A 19,117-nucleotide genomic window follows, 5' to 3' on the forward strand; every position below is an offset into this window, starting at 1 on the left:
TAGAGCAGGAACGTTGAAATCAAGGAAAAGATATCACAATTTTTACCACTCCCTCAGCCGAACCTGTGCCATGTGTTTATTCGTTTTAACTCAGTGATTATGTTTGTGTGTTTTAAAGATGCTGCTCATGCCGTCATGGTTAACATTATATCCTTTGATTATCCTTTACTCATCTAATCCTTCTGTAATGCACACAAAGATATTAGAGGAAGAGAGATGTACCAGTTTTCTGAGATATGGGACTTAGGCAGGACTGGTAACTCTTGGAATACCTTCAGAAGATTTTTAAAAAATTGTGGTGGGTTACCTCTCAGCGCTAGAGGAATGCTGCCCCGGATAATGGCCGGCTGAGGCTCGGATTGGTCTGTAGGGTCTCTAGGATCTTGTCTGTAAATGGCCATAGAGCTCTGTTTGCCGGACCCCTGTGACCTGCAAACGGAGGTAGGGGACCTGGGGCAGTCTGTTGCTCTGGAATAGAAATAAACAATAAGTATTAAATGTATAGGTATCACCAACAACAGAAAAATTATTATGCAATTAACCATTAATGCGCAGCCATTTTGCCTTTTTTTAAAATCAATAATGTAATTTCTGTATGTTGCCTTCAGCTGATATGAAAACACTGATATTAAAGGCCAAACCCTGCTGTCACAAATTCTAATTTCAATGTGTTTATATAAAGATCATATTATAGGTGGGCAGTAGCTGGTATATATTTTTTAAACTGTTTTACTGTCTCAAAATATTAAGAAGGTATAAAGTATTATTGTGCACTCTGTTTTAGGGGTGGGCGATATGGCCCTAACATAATATCATGATATTTCAGTGTATTTTGGTGATAACGATATCATTGGTGATTTGACTAAACATTGAAAAATAATTTCATTAATTTCAAGAACACATTTTTGCAACAAAATTAATGTTATATTAATATTAATTATGAAATACAATTAATAATATTATTAAATGGTTTTCATTCATTCATTCATTATCTGTAACTGCTTATCCAGTTCCGGGTCACGGTGGGTCCAGAGCCTACCTGGAATCATTGGGCACAAGGCAGGAATACACCCTGGACCCAGTCCTTCACAGGGCAACACACACACTCACACATTCACTCACACACTCACACCTACGGACACTTTTGAGTTGCCAATCCACCTACCAACGTGTGTTTTTGGACTGTGCGAGGAAACCGGAGCACGGGAGGAAACCCACGCAGACACAGGGAGAACACACCACACTCCTCACAGACAGTCACCCGGAGGAAACCCACGCAGACACAGGGAGAACACACCACACTCCTCACAGAAAGTCACCCGGAGGAAACCCACGTAGACACAGGGAGAACACACCAAACTCCTCACAGACAGTCACCCGGAGGAAACCCACACAGACACAGGGGGAACACACCACACTCCTCACAGACAGTCACCCGGAGGAAACCCACGCACACACAGGGAGAACACACCACACTCCTCACAGACAGTCACCCGGAGGAAACCCACGCAGACACAGGGAGAACACAACACACTCCTCACAGAAAGTCACCCAGAGGAAACCCACGCAGACACAGGGAGAACACACCACACTCCCCACAGACAGTCACCCGGAGGAAACCCACACTCCTCACAGACAGTCACCCGGAGGAAACCCACACTCCTCACAGACAGTCACCCGGAGGAAACCCACACAGACACAGGGAGAACACACCACACTCCTCACAGAAAGTCACCCGGAGGAAACCCACGCAGACACAGGGAGAACACACCACACTCCCCACAGACAGTCACCCGGAGGAAACCCACACAGACACAGGGAGAACACACCAATTCCTCACAGACAGTCACCCGGAGTGGGAATTGAACCCACAACCTCCAGGCCCCTGAAGCTGTGTGACTGAGACCCTACCAGCTGTACCACTGTACCGCCCAAAATTTTGTATAAAAAAATAGTAGCATAAAAATCTACCACACAACCAAAATGCCAAAAATTTAGTGTGCGCATATAAACAGCAATCATAAGCAATAATACAAAAGGTAACCTCAAAGCTTCACAGTAAATAACAAAACAAGTTAAAAAAAAAGTTTCTGTGCTGAGTCAGTGTAGTTCATCTGCTTGAGTTAGAGCTCATTAGCTGTTAAACAATTCTAAAGCCATTTTTGATTTTCCTCGTCCTCAACCAGTTGCTTCTGCTTGAGGTGGTGAACCAGATTAGTTGTGTTTCCCCCTTCTTAATTTTTTACCTCCACATGACTTAACTCGCTCTCCTATTTTTGGAGCAACCCTATTTTTCAGACATAAACATGTTAGAATATCGAGATTACCCTGATATTGATCGTGATATCACCAGTCAGTGAGCTCCCAGAGTGCCCCCTCCCTGTGGCTCTCTTAAATGCACAGGAAAGACCTCTTTTTTTGACTTGTACATAACTTAGTCAAACACAGAAAAGGAGACCCACCAGATACGTCATCATTCTGAAATAAGGTACTCATTTTAAATACAGCTTGATTACATGATACATGATTTAAGGATTATATTAAACAACGGTATGTACTGTGTGTGCTTACTGGTATTTAAAAGGTTTTATTTGTAATTATTTTTCTGACTTGCATCCTGAGTTCTCTGATGACTGATTACTTCCAGAACAAACAGTGTTAATCTCATTGGAAATGTTTACAATCATCACTAGAAAAAACTGCTTGACGGTTTACTGAACATCCCACCTCTCTGGTAATTTAATATGGTAGAAGCTGGGTTCTGGAAAAGCCTCACTTCCTCCACAAAATGAGACAACTGATTGCTGCTTGGTTTGCTGATGTGGCAAGGCCTTGAAACCATCCATCCCCACTCTTTCTGTCCCTTGCTTTTTGAGGGTCTGTGAGCAATGTGACACTGATTTTCTGTAAACTGGTCTGTTTTTCTTTGCTCCTTTGGTCTCGTTGCCAGTCTGAATTTCTTTGCTCTTGTAGAGAATGTTTTGGCCTTGGTGGTCTGGCCCCAGAACCTTGCAGGGGACAAGAAAACTTCAGCTAGTGTACTGTTATTTATCATATCCCCCTCAGAGAACTCCCTAGCACCCTGCTGTCAGCTCACCCCTCTGCTCCCCCGTCGCTCGCCCCCGCCGCCCACCCTGCTCTAAAGGCTCTATTTAGCCGCGGCCAGGCCCGAGCTGAGTCGTACATGGATAGGCTGTGATTGCTCCTCAGAGGGAGGCTGTGCTTTTCCTGCTTTGCTGCTGTTGTGATAGTGTAGCTGCAGTGAAGGGGCCTGTAGGGCTAAGCTTATTTTGATTCCACGTGGGGACACTGAATGTGAATTAATAAGGAGCGTAGGGCTTGTCATCACATCCATATGAAAAATGACCAGACACAAGACTTGATATTAAATAGGATATGATAAATGAGCATGGTGTATTTGCCTGTACATCATTGCTATTCATTCCACATTCCTTCACAGAAATGATACCAATTTAAGCATAACCTGTCAGTAAAATCATAGCTTTGTTTTCCTCAGGGGTTCCCACTGCGATTGTGAGTTTATAAGCCACTGACTCAACTGAATGCACCTCAAAGAGTCTATTGTGTTATATCAAATCCTGAATAAAAGTTTGGAACTGCGCTGATTTATCTTAATCGCAGGAGAACAAGTCCAAATCTTTCTTTCTGGCAGCGTGCTCACGTTTATGTTTTGGTTGGATGGCTGGCAATCACATCACCCAAGTCAAGATTTATCATGTATAATTTTTACAGAATGTCTGGGTTCAAAATTCGAGCCCTGCATTGTTTTTCCCACTAACTGTACATAAAATAAAATTTGTTATTCTCTTAAAACCCAGACAAAACCAACTGAAAGCTAAATAAAGATTCGTTTCTTAAGCCTTTCCTCTTACTTCTGTGCTACTTTTTTCATGCAGCACATTAGAAACTCTTGACAAAGCTCCTGACAACAAGCCTACAGAGGGGAAAGCACCGAGAGAATATTTCATTTAGGTACACAACGTCCAGACCAGCTATATCTAGTGATGTGTATGAAGCTGGTGGAGTTGGGGGAAGCCTTGATCTAAACGTTAGAGAAGGGAGCTTGGACACTGGATTGATCCTCTGGACCGGCACTTCTGCTAATCACTAGTTTGTAGGTGTGTTTACTGTCATGATCGTCACTGCTATTAGACTAAGGCAAGCTAAGCTGTATCTTTCTGTATTTGCTTAGAATTTTTAAACCCAGTTTTCTGCCCAATTTTTATTCATTGCCAATTCCACCCACTGGCTAGTACCTCACCCTCAGTGAAAAAAACCTACCAGTGCTGGGGAGGATAAAGCCTGATACATGCTTCCACAGACACATGTGAAGTCATCTAGCACATCTTTTCAATCTGCTGCTAAAGCAATGTCATTGGACAGCTGAACATGCCTGATAAACAACGTTAACTGCCAAATGCAGTTATCTTAATTAACACTGTCTCAAGTCTGGAAGGGCGGCATGGTGGTGCAGCAGGTAGTGTCGCAGTCACTCAGCTCCAGGGACCTGAAGTTGTGGGTTTGAGTCTCGCTCCGGGTGACTGTCTGTGAGGGGTGTGGTGTGTTCTCCCTGTGTCTGCGTGGGTTTCCTCCGGGTGACTGTCTGTGAGGAGTGTGGTGTGTTCTCCCTGTGTCTGCGTGGGTTTCCTCCGGGTGACTGTCTGTGAGGAGTGTGGTGTGTTCTCCCTGTGTCTGCGTGGGTTTCCTCCGGGTGACTGTCTGTGAGGAGTGTGGTGTGTTCTCCCTGTGTCTGCGTGGGTTTCCTCCGGGTGCTCCAGTTTCCTCCAGTTTCCAGGATTGGCAACTCAAAAGTGTCCGCAGGTGTGAATGTGTGTGTGTGTGTGTGTTGCCCTGTGAAGGACTGACGCCCCCTCCAGGGTGTATTCCCGCCTTGCGCACAATGATTCCAGGTAGGCTCTGGACCCACTGTGACCCTGAACTGGATAAGGGTTACAAATAATGAATGAAGTCTGGTTGATTCGTGGGGAGGGCCATTCAGTCCATGTACTTCTACATTCACGCTACTCATTTATTTGGCTTGAAAGAACAGACTGCCAACCTTAGAAAGTTAGATTAATGTCCTTTACTTTAATAACCTCTCTCATAGTGTCATAAATGCAGTGCATATAGAAAGGAATAGTTTAAAAAATCTTGATTAATCTCAGTACCTTTGTCCTCCTCAGGTTCAAACCAAACGAGGTGGCATTGCTCTGTGGCTTTAAGCCAGTTTCCATGTTCCTGGGACTTATTTTCTCCTTCTCTACAGATTGCCCCTTCCTCCTGCTTCAGACCTCCATGCAGGACATCCTCCCTTTTCTCCTCCTTCTCAGGAAGACTGTCATCATTCTCTTCCTCGTCACCAAGAAGGCCACGAAGACCAACTGAAAGAAAAGCAGGCAACGAAACTCATAAGGCAAGCTACTGAGTGTCTTACACAAGCAAATGGATGAGAAAACGATACAGAGACAAATGATAGACTGTGTATTAAGAAAATCTTGTTGTATTTTTTGGGGATTTGGGGAGGTAGACCTATTTAACCAGTACATATAATGATTAAATTCACAAAAGATGTACATACTGATGAGTTTTCCAATAGGCACAACATAAATTAATGAAGTGACTGTCATTGAATGATATTAACGGTAACTACAGTGTAAGAGTTCACCTGTTTGTGAAGGCAGCAGTAGAACTACTTTCCTACATAGTTTTTTTTCCATGGGTTTGGGAGCAGGAGTCTCTGTGGCAGTGTCAGGGAGATGTATATCTGGCAGCTGTGGAACTGAATCCTTGTGGTTTTCCTTAGTGTTGCTCCCAGCTCTGACCTTAAAAACATGTTACAGCCATGTTAGTCATGTTCACTTTAAACACTGAAATGTAGTTTGTTCAACGACCACTAAGAAAGGCACACTACACTACACTACACTACAGTCTACGCACACAACATAAAACATGCTATAGGGAAAATATAAACAAGCCTCAATGTTTTAGTCTTGAGAATATTAACTTACCCCTTGGTCCTTGGAGTCTTGGTTGGATGATGGATCTTGGTTAATGGGAGGTAAATGGAAGAGGCTGAAGTCTGAATTCTGAGCTGCATTTGCTTTTTTCACATGTATGTTTTTGGCACTTTGTTTCACTAGGTAGGAACAGAGCAGAAATCACTTTTTCAGTGGCATTTGTTAGACATTTTAACTGACCCTCTGCTTTTTTGGTGGAATACAGTTAAAGATTATCATTTACCGTGAATAATTCCATCATCTAGATCTAATTACTGGGCAGTTTCTAACCACAAGGCCAGTGGTGGACAGATACGTTTGGATTATTTTCACATTTGTTGTGTGCTGAAGTGTGCAAGTCCATAGCAACACCACTGCACCTGATACACATGTACCACCACAACACACAGAGAGAATGTTCCACTATATAACTAACACACAATATGGACAAATGTATCAGGACACCTACACATGCCATCTACAAGAGCTTGTTTGACATCCCCTTCTAAAAAATGTTGAGTTGTTTCCCCATTTGCAGCTATAACAGTTTCCATTTGTCTGGGAAGACTTTCTCCAGGATTTCGGAGTGTGTCTGTTTTGGGAATTCTTGCCCATTCATACAGAAGAATATTTGTGAGGTCAGACACCGATGTTGGGTGAGAGGGCCCAGCTTGCAGTTTCCATTCTGATTCATCCCAAAGGTGTTTGATTGAGTTGAGGTCAGAGCTCTGTGTGGGCCACTCAAGTTCTTCCACATCAAACTCACCCAACCTCCCTTTATGGACCTTGCTTTGTGCGCTAGGGCGCAGACATGCTGGAACAGAAAAGGGCCTTCCCCAAACTATTCCCATAAAGTTGGAAGCCTACAACTGTCCAAAATGTCTTGGTATGCTGATGCTTTAAGATTTTCCTTCGAAGGAACTAACGGGCCTGGGCCAGCCTATGAAAAATAAACCCCACATCATTATTGCTCCTCCACCAAACCCAGACAAGTTCATCAGACTGCCTGATAGACATGTATGATATGTCACTCCACAGAACACATTTCCACTGCTTCAGGGTCAATGGCAGTGTGCTTTACACCGCTCTATCTATCCCTTTCCATTGTGCTTGGTGATGTAAGGTTTGCATGCAGCTGCTCGCCCATGGAAACCCAAGCCATGAAGTGACCCCGCTCTGCCACGGTCTGCCACTTTTGGGACTGACTTGTTGTGTTTCCTGGACACTTCCACTTTTCAATAACAGCACTCACAGTTGATTGTGGAATATCTAGGAGAGAATAAATCTCACAAACTGTCGTGTTGCAGTAGTGATGTCCTACTACAGTACCTACAGGACCTACTACAAATGTTTGTAAAGACAGACTGCATGGTTAGGTGCATGATTTTAAATGCTACTGGCAACGAGACTGACTGCAACACCTTCATTCGGTTATTAGGAGGTGTTTTCCAATACATTTGTCCATACAGCATATCTTCTCTGCAGTGGTCCTTTCCACTTATAGTACATCAAATAAATGGGCAACAGGCTATATTTACTGGCCAAATGGCATTGCTGGATAATCTGTATGAAATGTGGGCAGTCTTAGGAATTCTTTTTCTTCTCATTGGGTTCCACTTTGAAAGCTTTTCATCTCTGTCAAGTAATTGTACTGAGTTTACTGAAGGGGAATTTTTGATGGTGCCTACTGTTGTCTATTTGGTAAGGTAGATAGAACTTACCAGGACCTTGCTGGCAAGCCCCCTCCATGGGTCTTCTGAAGTTGGTGACTCTTGAAAGGTGACTGCATCCCAAAAGGGACTCTGTATACACTGTTCTTAGAGAACCGACACTATCCTCACCACCTGTTTCTATTGCACTTTGTTTCCATTGACCACTTTTGTCCTTTGGGTAGCCAGTCAAATGCTCTGTAACCTGGTGAGTGTGTGTCAAAGTAAGAGAGATAAAAGCTATTGAGGAAAAGGTTAGGTTCTTTGAAGTCATGGTCAAATTGTGTAAAAAGAAAAAAAAAATGACAGCAGTCAATGACACTGTGTGATACTGTTTGAAAAGTTTCCTATTAAAAAAAATCCTCTCAAACAGATGCTAAGTTCGCCTTTTCTATTCCACTAACTTCACATTCAAAATGCCTCCCGTCGTAATAACAGTGCGATGCAGGGACTTGCAGAATGAGTGGAAACTAATGCTGTTTAAGGTCACATGATTTGTTATAAATGGACCTCTCCAAGCATCTCCTCTGATGATGGTGAAAAAATGGAAAATTCTCTAGCAGCAATTATGTAGGAATTACATTAAAACAACACAGGAATCTGAGGTCACGTTTAGAGCATGCCAGATGGTATTGAATTACGAAAGACAAATGTTAAGGTAGTAAAGAATTGTGAAAGTGGTACACTCAGTTCTTTTCAGCTGGACGACTTCTGGTGGATACATTCAAACCCAATTTATTCTAATCTGCACTGTCACCTTGCATATTGTAGCAGTCCAAACAGGATTCAATTTAATGGAATGAGCTCAGCACTGTCTAAAACCGTAGCTTGAGGATACTGACCGTCTGATCGTCAGACCATCCTGTGAGCTCTTCCTGACCACTTGTTTTTGCTTCATGTATTGGGCTTGTCCGAACTTTCAGTGTCCGCACTGCTGTTCTGAAACTCTTCTTTATGTCTCCATTTATCGCCTGATGCTCTGTACCTTTTGTCTTTGTTATGGCAGGTTCACCTGTAAATAAATCTTTATTTAAGTAATACTCAGATATGTATGTCTTTTCTGGTCAGTAAACGTTAATGCAGTGTTAAAATGAAGTCAGTTCATCTGGAAAAAACCTGGGTTTATTTGCAGATATTCTGCTTCTGTTAGTACTTCATGACTCTAAGAAGTTCTGATTTTCTGCCTGTGTACCCCTGCCATTGAAAGGGGACTGGATAAGCAATAATCTGGCTGGAATAGCCATGAATAGAGGGCATTCATACACATATTTAAAAGATGTAATTATCTCCCATTGAATGGGAGCTTATGTCGTAAGACGATGGCCCAAACCAAATAATTCCTGACAAACGGCTAGCTCTCTGTATTTGGCGGCATGACGGAGTGGTGTGGTGAATGTCATTTTATCAAACAAAGACTGTCTTTGAAAACAGTGAACCTTTTATCTGATGCTCGGCGGTATTTGTATACTGAGGTTGCCTGGTATAATCATACCTGGTGTCAGATGAATGCTGTTCTCACTGTGTCTGGGTGCCAGGCTCTGGTCTATAGGTGGCAGAGGACCTGGCGGAGGCCGGAGGGGTCGTGGAAAGCAGAGGAAACGGGGCTCATATCTCATCTGCCCTGGCCTGGAGTACTCTGACTTAATGGGACCTGTGTATGAAGCATGCTCCTGCCTTCCTGCAAAGGAAAAGTAAAAAAAAATAAGAATTCCAAGAAGGCTTATCATAATTATAAATAAGCATGCTGATGAAATATTGCCTTTCATTCACTGCGTAATAGAACCACAGACATGACTTATAGCTGGTTCAGTAACTTTGCACAGTGTCTGGTGCACTGTGTGTGCACTCACTGAGCCCAGTTTCTGGAGATAAATCTATTGCTGCACTGGAAGCACTGGCTCATCCATTGTCCAGTGCAGGAACATTATAACCGCTCCAGCTGAAGTGAAGAATTCACTTAATGTAAAGGACATAAGTTTAAAATAACAACAGAAAGGTAGGTGACGTGGTTGTTCATTCACCTGTAAGCTGAGCCACGTGGTCCTGATCCTTTATAAGCCAGTGGTATGGATGTAAGCGATGTGTGGCACGTTTAGAAGCCGGAATCTGGGGTTGAGTAACACTGGTGTGGCCTGTCACTTTGGCCTGAGACTAACAAGAGAAAATAAAATGCACTTTTTTCACGTGTGATGTGTTGCTGTCTTTCCAAGTCCCACAGCAACGAAAACATTTTTCAAAACATCTTACTTCTTCTGAAGCTGCGACCCTTTAATATTATACTCTATTATTTACAGTTTACCTTCCCTTTGTAAATGTGATCTATTTTCCCTCCTGATTTTCTCATGTTTTTATTAAACATCTGCAGAGGAAATAAAAAAGCATTACGCGAAGCCCACAGCAGTGATGTGTACCGGAGTTCATTTGGCTAACACTGCGCTGAAATCCTTTCAAAAGAATAAGTGCTAAAATGTTTTGATCCCTTGAGTTGAACATTTAACAACATTAAAGTGAAACCAGGTGTCAGCATGTTAAATAGTTCAGCATGCAGAGGCATCAACGTTCTGAAAGCTTTTACCTTAGGAACTCCACAGAGAGAGAGAGAGAGAGAGGGAGAAAAATTGAGAAAATTGGTGGGGTTGGGTGGGGGGTTGGCATTGACCTACATAAGCAGTCCCCTGTTTATATAACGTTTGTGTTTAGTTTTGTTTTACTTGCACGCAGAATTTGTCCTAGATTATCTCTGACGATGTAGTGATTATTCGCTCTTTGTCTGTGTAGCATCAACTGTCTGTAAAAGTATGAATACGATTTACATGAATCGAGATGTGCAGCGATAAGGTTTACGCCAGCGGTCACTTGGAGGTCGTGGTTGCCCAGGGCACACCTGTGGTGTTTACATTCAGCTGTAGTGGGGACGTGACGGATGGGGTGCTCTTTGCACAGGCCACCCACGCAGAGCGCCCATCTTCATGCTGAGTCGCCCTTCATGCGTCTCAGTCCCTAAACACACTGATTACCACATTCAACTCTCATCACCTGCATCCTTCCCTGATTTGGCCAGAGACTGCATCTGGTCAGGTTATATACTGCAGCTGCTTTAACGGCTTCTATGGTGTACCCTTGGCCACCAGTCAGCGGGAAATGTTCTCTCGTTTTCTCCAGTAAAGATGAACCCCTTTAAAGCCTTCTTTATTAATTAAATAACTATATTATTTGTATAAAATAATTAAATAATATAAATATAGTATGATGTATAAAATATAAGTAATCGTAATGTAATACTCACTTACAGAGGCTCATGTGACTTTCCGTTTCAAAAGGGTCTCCATTATTGAGGTTAAATCAAACATTGGAAGCTTTTTTTTTCCCCAGATAAATGCAACAAACCAACTTGTAGACTTCCTGTCTCCAACTGTATTTGTATGTATTTGTGTATTTGTTGTTTTCTGTGTGACTGTGTGTGAGGTATTTGCCTAATCCTACCCCTACAGGCGGCTCTCCAACTCAACAAGAGGGAGAGGATTAATGTGCGTATAATGAGGTGACAGCCAAGGCCTGCGCTGTATTTGTAGATTGTCCTGAAGAGGAATTGGATAGATTATGGGCTGTCTGCTTATATAAAGCCCCTTAGGACAACTTTATTAAGATTTGCAGCTCATATCCCACAGAGGTCAATCGGGATAGTATACTTAAATTGGCAGTTTGATTGGCTTGGAATGTGAGGAAATTGGAGACACCTTGAGCCGTGAGCGTGTGTGCTGCATATAAGCTAAAGGCTTATCAGCCCGGCCCAGGTGCTGCTGCAGCTCCATGTGAAGCCACGGAGTAAGATTAGGAATGAGACGTAAAATTAATATACAGCACTTCATCGCTCTGCCTTTGGGACAGGGTTAACTCTAGAGACTAGAATAGAGCTGTGGTTCTCGTACCAGGCCTGGTGAACTAATTCTGCCATGAAGGCTGTCACCCAGACCTGAACTTGGGTTTAAAGTCTGTTAGGTAGTAAAAGGCTGGGAGATTTACTGTGGACTGAACTCTCTCTCTCTCCAGGTCTGCACAATGCATCATTTGTAGTAGACCTGGAGCTCTTAACTGGAGATCTCTGACTGAGAACGACCTGTTTTAGCACTCTGGACTCAGCTTTTTCACGACTGTAACATTTATTCAGTTGTAAAATTATTCCCCTACGTGCACTTCATCTAAATACTTTTTTAAGTTTTTCTGCCATGGAAAACTTGCACGAACATCTCTTAATGTCTTCTTTTTTGGCACATGTTGCACCATTTGCTTTCACATTAAGTGCAATACACTACTCTGCACCCTTCTGTAAACTTAACTGTATTTCCTTTGCCAAACTTTGTGTTTCACTCGCAGTCTCTTTGTTTTGTTCTTGACTCTTAGTGGCGGAGACTCTTTCTTACCTCTCTCTTGCCATAAGCTAAAATGGCTTCAGTCAGGTCTTGAAGAGTGTGGAGCTGAACCTCAGCTTCCTGTCTGGAAGTCCTAAAAGTCCTGCCCTTCCTGTTGGTTTGAGATGTTGACAGTGCAAGGTCTTCTGAGTAAAGAATGAGCGGACCTCTTCTCGTGCTGTAGGTTTTAGAAGGTACAGGATCCACTCCACCAAGCAGGCGTCCACTACTGGTTAAGCGAAGCAGAGCAGGCTGGGATTTCCAGTTAAAGTAGTCCTGGTGGAGAGGACATTATGCTTCTCTTAGTAACCAGTTTGAAGTTCAGTAGATCTACAGGGTGGGCCATTTATATGGATACACCTTAATAAAGTGGGAATGGTTGGTGATATTAACTTCCTGTTTGTGGCACATTAGTATATGGGAGGGGGGAAACCTTTCAAGATGGGTGGTGACCATGGCGGCCATTTTGAAGTCGGCCATTTTGGATCCAACTTTTGTTTTTTCAATGGGAAGAGGGTCATGTGACACATCAAACTTATTGGGAATTTTACAAGTAAAACAATGATGTGCTTGTAGTTTCAGGTGCTGCACATCTCGTATCTTCACAGCATAGACAATTGCCTTCAGATGACCCCAAAGATAAAAGTCTAAGGGGGTCAGATCGGGAGACCTTGGGGGCCATTCAACTGGTCCACGACGACCAATCGACTTTCCAGGAAACTGTTCATCTAGGAATGCTCAGACCTGACACATATAATGTGGTGGTGCACCATCTTGCTGGAAAAACTCAGGGAACGTGCCAGCTTCAGTGCATAAAGAGGAAAACACATCATCATGTAGCATTTTGACATATCCAGTGGCCTTGAGGTTTCCATTGATGAAGAATGGCCCCACTATCTTTGTACCCCATATACCACACCATACCATCAAGATGTGCAGCACCTGAAACTACATATACTGGAAGCCTGTGCTAGCATTTCTCCTGCAGTGTTGCTATAAGTGTGTGAAGAGTGGGAGAAGAGGGTTGCATTGACAATCCAACACAATGGGCAGAAACTTGTAAATAACTCATGAAAGAATAAAGTTACTTTAAAACCAAGCACATCATTGTTTTTCTTGTGAAATTCCCAATAAATGTGATGTGTCACATGACCCTCTTCCCATTGAAAAAACCAAAAGTTGGATCCAAAATGGCCGACTTCAAAATGTCCGCCATGGTCACCACCCATCTTGAAAAGTTTCCCCCCTCCCATATACTAATGTGCCACAAACAGGAAGTTAATATCACCAACCATCCCCATTTTATTAAGGTGTATCCATATAAATGGCCCACCCTGTACTATGAAAGTGAAATTTTAAAAAATGTGGCTAATTCTGACATAAAACTACTTTGAAAGGTACTGTGCAGATCATAAGTAACTGGACAGTGACGCACTTTTTGGATTTGAAAGGAGATGACGGATACTTCTCCCCCCCTAAACCTTATCCTGTTTAGGTCTTTGTAGGAAACATAGCTGGTAGCTACCAGAAGACTAAGAACTGTAGAGATGGGTATCTAGATTATGGGTGTCTTAGCTGATCATGCTCTGCCATTATCTATTAGCCTTTCTAGTTTATCCTGAGTAAATAAACATGTTGTCTGTGGAGTTCAGCTCAGGTGAGATCTTTGTCTACAACATTGTGTGTAAGGTTTGCCACTTGCTTGTTATCTTGTGATAAATATTTGAGGTCATGCTGGTGCATTATTAATTTCTCCTGCTGAAGTTTTTTTTCTTTATAAATGAATTTATTCTTCAGTTATCCACCACTGTGTTCTTCTTGTGATCTATGATTGAGCTCGGCTTTCCATTGTTTTCTGTTACAGCAGCAATATATTCATACTATATGGATGTTGACAGATATGTGTCCACTAGCACGTTTTGTACAAATTATGTATTTATACAGATGTAAATATCCTGAAAAGGTGACATATTATGCATAAATCACTTTTTGAGTTCATTAATTAATTCATTCATTATCTGTAACCGCTTATCCTGTTCAGGGTCATGGTGAGTCTGGAGCCTACCCGGAATCACTGGGTGCAATGCAGGATAACACCCTGGAGGGGGCGCCAGTCCTTCACAGGGTGACACATTCACTCACACCTACAGACACTTTTGAGTCGCCAATCCACCTACCAATGTGTTTGTGGACCATGGGAGGAAATCGGAGCACCCGGAGGACACCCACACAGACACAGGGAGAACACACACACTCCTCACAGACAGTCACCCATAGGAAACCCACACAGACACAGGGAGAACACACCACACTCCTCACAGACAGTCACCCGGAGTCAAGAGCTGTGTGACTGCAACACTACCTGCTGCACCACCATGCCACCATTTTTGAGTTCATAAATCTAAACACAGGTGATCAAACTATATTTTTCTTATTTTGTGCTGTGTCTTGCATTGACAGCAGGCACTTCAGAGTTGTCCCAAGCCCACTTCTGAGTTTCTCCAACCACAGTGTTGGACCCATTTTTTGTGAGCTCAAAGACAGGGTGCTAGGGTTAGGGTGTGAGAAATAAGTGTACTGCGCAATACAGAGAACAATAGAACAGAGAAGAAAGAAAACAAGTAAGAGCTTTTCTGCTCCTCGTGTCTCACTCCTCTGTACCTTGTATTCGGACTCACTCTCAACAGGAGCTGAAACCTGTTGTTCTAAACAGGGCTGAGAACAGTGGTGTGATTTTTGATCCTTGTGATATTTTGACTAGAACATGTAGGACTGTTCATTTGTGGATAAACGGGTATATGTCCTCTATAATGCAGGGATTCATCATGCTGCTGTTTTATTTCAGATTCAATGTGTGAGAATACAGATGCAGTTCACTGTCCTTTTACCTACAAACTATACTCTAGCACAAAAAGGCCTTTTAAAAGGTTATGTATTGACTTGCACGCACTTAGCACCTCTGGATTTACCTCAGGTTCGAAATAGACCTCCATTCTTCCATAGTGACCGCCACCATCTGTTTGGACCACTTCACTATATCCTCGACTTAGGAGTGACAGTGCAAGGTCTTTCATGGTGATGCTGATGAGCCTTGTTATTGTGTAAATGTACAACACCTGCAAAATGATGTGTGAAGTGGCAGTGATGTAGCTGTTACTGTTTTTAGTTTCAGGTTTATTGTGCGAAACATTAAATAATGGTGTAATACCACAGAAATTGCTTTTCTTAAAAATAACAATAACAATAACAGTAAGTCCGGCTGCTAACCGCTGTGTTGTCTTACCTTTGATTTATGTTGCTTTTCTCTTGTGCCATCGACACTGCAGCATTTAGGGAATCCATGCTTAGGACTGCTCAGTTTCACTGAATGGGAATTGCCACTTTTACGGTGCAGCACAGTCACATCTGACTCCGGACGCCTCTGTTTGCTGGGCCTCAGTGTTGCTAGGCTCCTCCAGACAGGACTGTTTTCATGTTGCCTTGGAGGCAACCAAGAGATTACCCCCTCCTGGTCAAGCCGGCTATTCTGGCTACCCTGGCTACCCTGGCTGCACTCATCTTAAAAGTTCAACAAAGAGAAGAAAAGATCCCGCTAATTCATGAGAGCTGCCTCTGCTGAGTTTCATAAATAAGCTGGATCACCCATAGTCCACACTCACTTCCTGTCAGCTCAGCTGGTCAGAATGGCACAACCACTAATTAAGGACTTGGTTGCAGTTTGTCACTTCGGAGGAAGGTTCTTTCTCCACACACTGCTGCGTAATTTAACCCCGTAAAAGGAAACGGAGATTATGCTAAAGGCCATATATTGGATATATTGTATATTTTTACACATATAGAGGTGTGTGCATAGAGGGCTTTATCTTAAATGATCCTTGTATGGCGATATAATCTGGCTGGCATCATTCTTGGATTTTTCTAATAAAATGTGAAAGTCCTACACTGAGTACTCTGCATTCAGCACATAACTTAATGATTGCAGTCATATTTGTTAAGGAAGTGACTTTAATGAATTGCCCAGTTGTTAGATGTGTGGTATTATAAGTTTAGTCCTTTGTTTTGGTCTGAGCTGTGTTGGTCTCTGTGGTAATGTGTCAAAACAGTCCAGAGGTCTTGACACACAGCTGATTTATTCATTCATGCATTCATTATCTGTAACCCTTTATCCAGTTCAGGGTCGTGGTGGGTCCAGAGCCTACCTGGAATCATTGGGCGCAAGGCAGGAATACACCCTGGAGGGGGCGCCAGTCCTTCACAGGGCGACACACATTCACTCACACCTACGGACACTTTTACCAATCCGCCTAACAGCGTGTGTTTTTGGACCGGCGAGGAAACCGAAGCACCCGGAGGATACCCACGTGGACACAGGGAAAACACACCAAACTCTTCACAGACAGTCACCCGAAGGAAACCCACTCAGACACAGGGAGAACACACCACACTCCTCACAGACAGTCACCCGGAGGAAACCCACACAGACACAGGGAGAACACACCACACTCCTCACAGTCACCCGAAGGAAACCCACTCAGACACAGGGAGAACACACCACACTCCTCACAGACAGTCACCCGGAGGAAACCCACACAGACACAGGGAGAACACACCACACTCCTCACAGTCACCCGAAGGAAACCCACGCAGACACAGGGAGAACACACCACACTCCTTACAGTCACCCGAAGGAAACCCACGCAGACACAGGGAGAACACACCACATTCCTCACAGAGAGTCACCCAGAGGAAACCCACGCAGACACAGGGAGAACACACCACACTCCTCACAGTCACCCGAAGGAAACCCACGCAGACACAGGGAGAACACACCACACTCCTCACAGTCACCCGAAGGAAACCCACGCAGACACAGGGAGAACGCACCACACTCCTCACAGTCACCCGGAGGAAACCCACTCAGACACAGGGAGAACACACCACACTCCTCACAGTCACCCGAAGGAAACCCACGCAGACACAGGGAGAACACACCACACTCCTTACAGTCACCCGAAGGAAACCCACGCAGACACAGGGAGAACACACCACATTCCTCACAGAGAGTCACCCAGAGGAAACCCACGCAGACACAGGGAGAACACACCACACTCCTCACAGTCACCCGAAGGAAACCCACGCAGACACAGGGAGAACACACCACACTCCTCACAGTCACCCGAAGGAAACCCACGCAGACACAGGGAGAACACACCACACTCCTCACAGTCACCCGAAGGAAACCCACGCAGACACAGGGAGAACGCACCACACTCCTCACAGTCACCTGGAGGAATCCCACGCAGACACAGGAAGAACACACCACACTCCTCACACACCACACTCCTCACAGACAGTCACCCGGAGTGGGACTCGAACCCACAACCTCCAGGTCCCTGGAGCTGTGTGACTGCGACACTACCTGCTGCGCCACCGAGCCACCCACAGCTGAACTAACAATCACAAAACTGAAAATCAGGTATCCTGTGCAGTGTGGAACAGACTTTGCGTTGCTACTTTTTGGCCATTCACTTGATTAGGACATACAAAACTTCTAATTAATGTATAATTAATAAAAATAGTAATGACGCCTTCACACCACTGTTGTAGAATATTAATGCGCGAGTTTCGTGACAAGATGTTGGTGAACTGAAGAAAAATCTCAGTTTACTGCAGAGAGAAAGTCTCTGCTCCCTGCTGAGGATGCCTGCTAGCCACAAAACTGCTGTTCACTTCTGCATCTCCTCTCGCCTTGTATAACCACAGTGAATCATTTTATAGCAATGTGAGATCATACTTTTTTAAACTAAGCAGAACTACTGCCAGGCAGCGTGCTGACAAGGCGAAGGGGATGTGGTGGCCTAAATGTTTGGGGTTAGTAATCGGTCACCTCAGTTCCACCACACCTTTACTGTGGGTGCCCTCTTTTGCTGAACTCACTGAACAAAATGATTGCTTAGGTGTAGCAAATAAGACCCAAGCTGGGATCCATGTAGGAGTGTTTATAACCAGTTTGTACTTGCAGACTTTAAGTGTTCTGATGGGGGCTGGGGAGGAACAGTGAAACTGTTGGAAAATGTCCTACCACATTTGCAAACTCTGAGAGTTGTAAAGGCTTTGAAATGGCTTGTGGTGTGAATGACATATAAAACGATGGACTCATTCTGAGATAAATATTTCATTCATTGTCGGTAACCCTTATCCAGCTCAGGGTTGCGGTGGGTCTGGAGCCTACCCGGAATCACTGGGCGCAAGGCAGGACCACACCCTGGAGGTGGCAGATAAATATTTTTCCTAAATATTTTACTCATTAAATGGTCGAAACCTTTTATAACGGTCTTGTGACCAGTGTACACAGTCTGGTATATGTCTTTGGGTCACAGAAGACCTACATTTCATGTTTTTAATAAGTCTAATATGTGTACGCTTTCACAATACAGTAAACTTATAAGCATCAATATTTCACATAGATGCTTTGGACGGCAACCGGAGGAGCCTTCTTTACGAAGCAAAAACGTCTACCTATAGGTGGCGCCAAACCACAGCTTTTTAGTAGGTTTCCCGTCCTGAACAATAGCCCGTGCCTTTTTTTCTCCAACAGCCTGAGTGTGAGGACAATTATCTTGGATTTCTCGTAATGAAAAAGGACAGCTGTTTTATTAACCCACTATTGTTTATGTCTAGAGTCACAAGGGTGCTTACTTCAATTCAAAACCATGTCTCACTGTGATATGTATGTTTAGATATACTCTTGTTGGTTTTAATAATGGAGTAACCCAACCCATGTCAAAACACCTTGATTTTAAAAATGGAAGGAGTGTATTATTCTTACTGGCTATTAAATACTGCTTTAAATGCGTATGTTAATATTGGAATACTAATCATTTGAACTGATAGTGGTGTGTCGTATATCTCCAATCTGCAGACTACAATAAATGATATTTATGAAGCAGATCAATAAAAATCTAATTGTTTTATTCAGTGA

The 19,117-nt window shown here is 43.5% G+C and overlaps 1 protein-coding gene across 1 annotated transcript; it reads right to left on the minus strand.

Annotated features, from left to right (window-relative positions):
- Positions 1–316: 316 nt before the first annotated feature.
- On the minus strand, positions 317–15,209 carry LOC136710434 (uncharacterized). The gene is made up of 11 exons (XM_066685931.1): positions 15,105–15,209; positions 12,148–12,411; positions 10,026–10,085; positions 9,748–9,877; positions 9,219–9,404; positions 8,569–8,738; positions 7,739–7,931; positions 6,030–6,157; positions 5,687–5,843; positions 5,190–5,402; positions 317–468 (listed from the first exon to the last, which is right to left on the minus strand). Exons 1-11 carry the CDS (start codon positions 15,207–15,209, stop codon positions 317–319), a joined length of 1,758 nt encoding a protein of 585 aa, XP_066542028.1.
- Between the last annotated feature and the right edge of the window lie 3,908 nt (positions 15,210–19,117).

This window comes from Hoplias malabaricus, chromosome 12 (genome assembly GCF_029633855.1).
Source record: "Hoplias malabaricus isolate fHopMal1 chromosome 12, fHopMal1.hap1, whole genome shotgun sequence".
In the NCBI taxonomy this organism is placed as follows: Eukaryota; Metazoa; Chordata; class Actinopteri; order Characiformes; family Erythrinidae; genus Hoplias; species Hoplias malabaricus.

What these genes read in the sequence shown, in the direction of transcription:
- LOC136710434 (XM_066685931.1), bottom strand. Translation starts at nt 15,209, where the DNA reads ATGAAAGACCTTGCACTGTCACTCCTAAGTCGAGGATATAGTGAAGTG. An exon ending in AGGTCTATTTCGAACCTGAG is followed by an intron (nt 12,412 to 15,104) that starts GTAAATCCAGAG and finishes CCTCTCCACCAG; the next exon opens with GACTACTTTAACTGGAAATC. An exon ending in TAGCTTATGGCAAGAGAGAG is followed by an intron (nt 10,086 to 12,147) that starts GTAAGAAAGAGT and finishes TTTCCTCTGCAG; the next exon opens with ATGTTTAATAAAAACATGAG.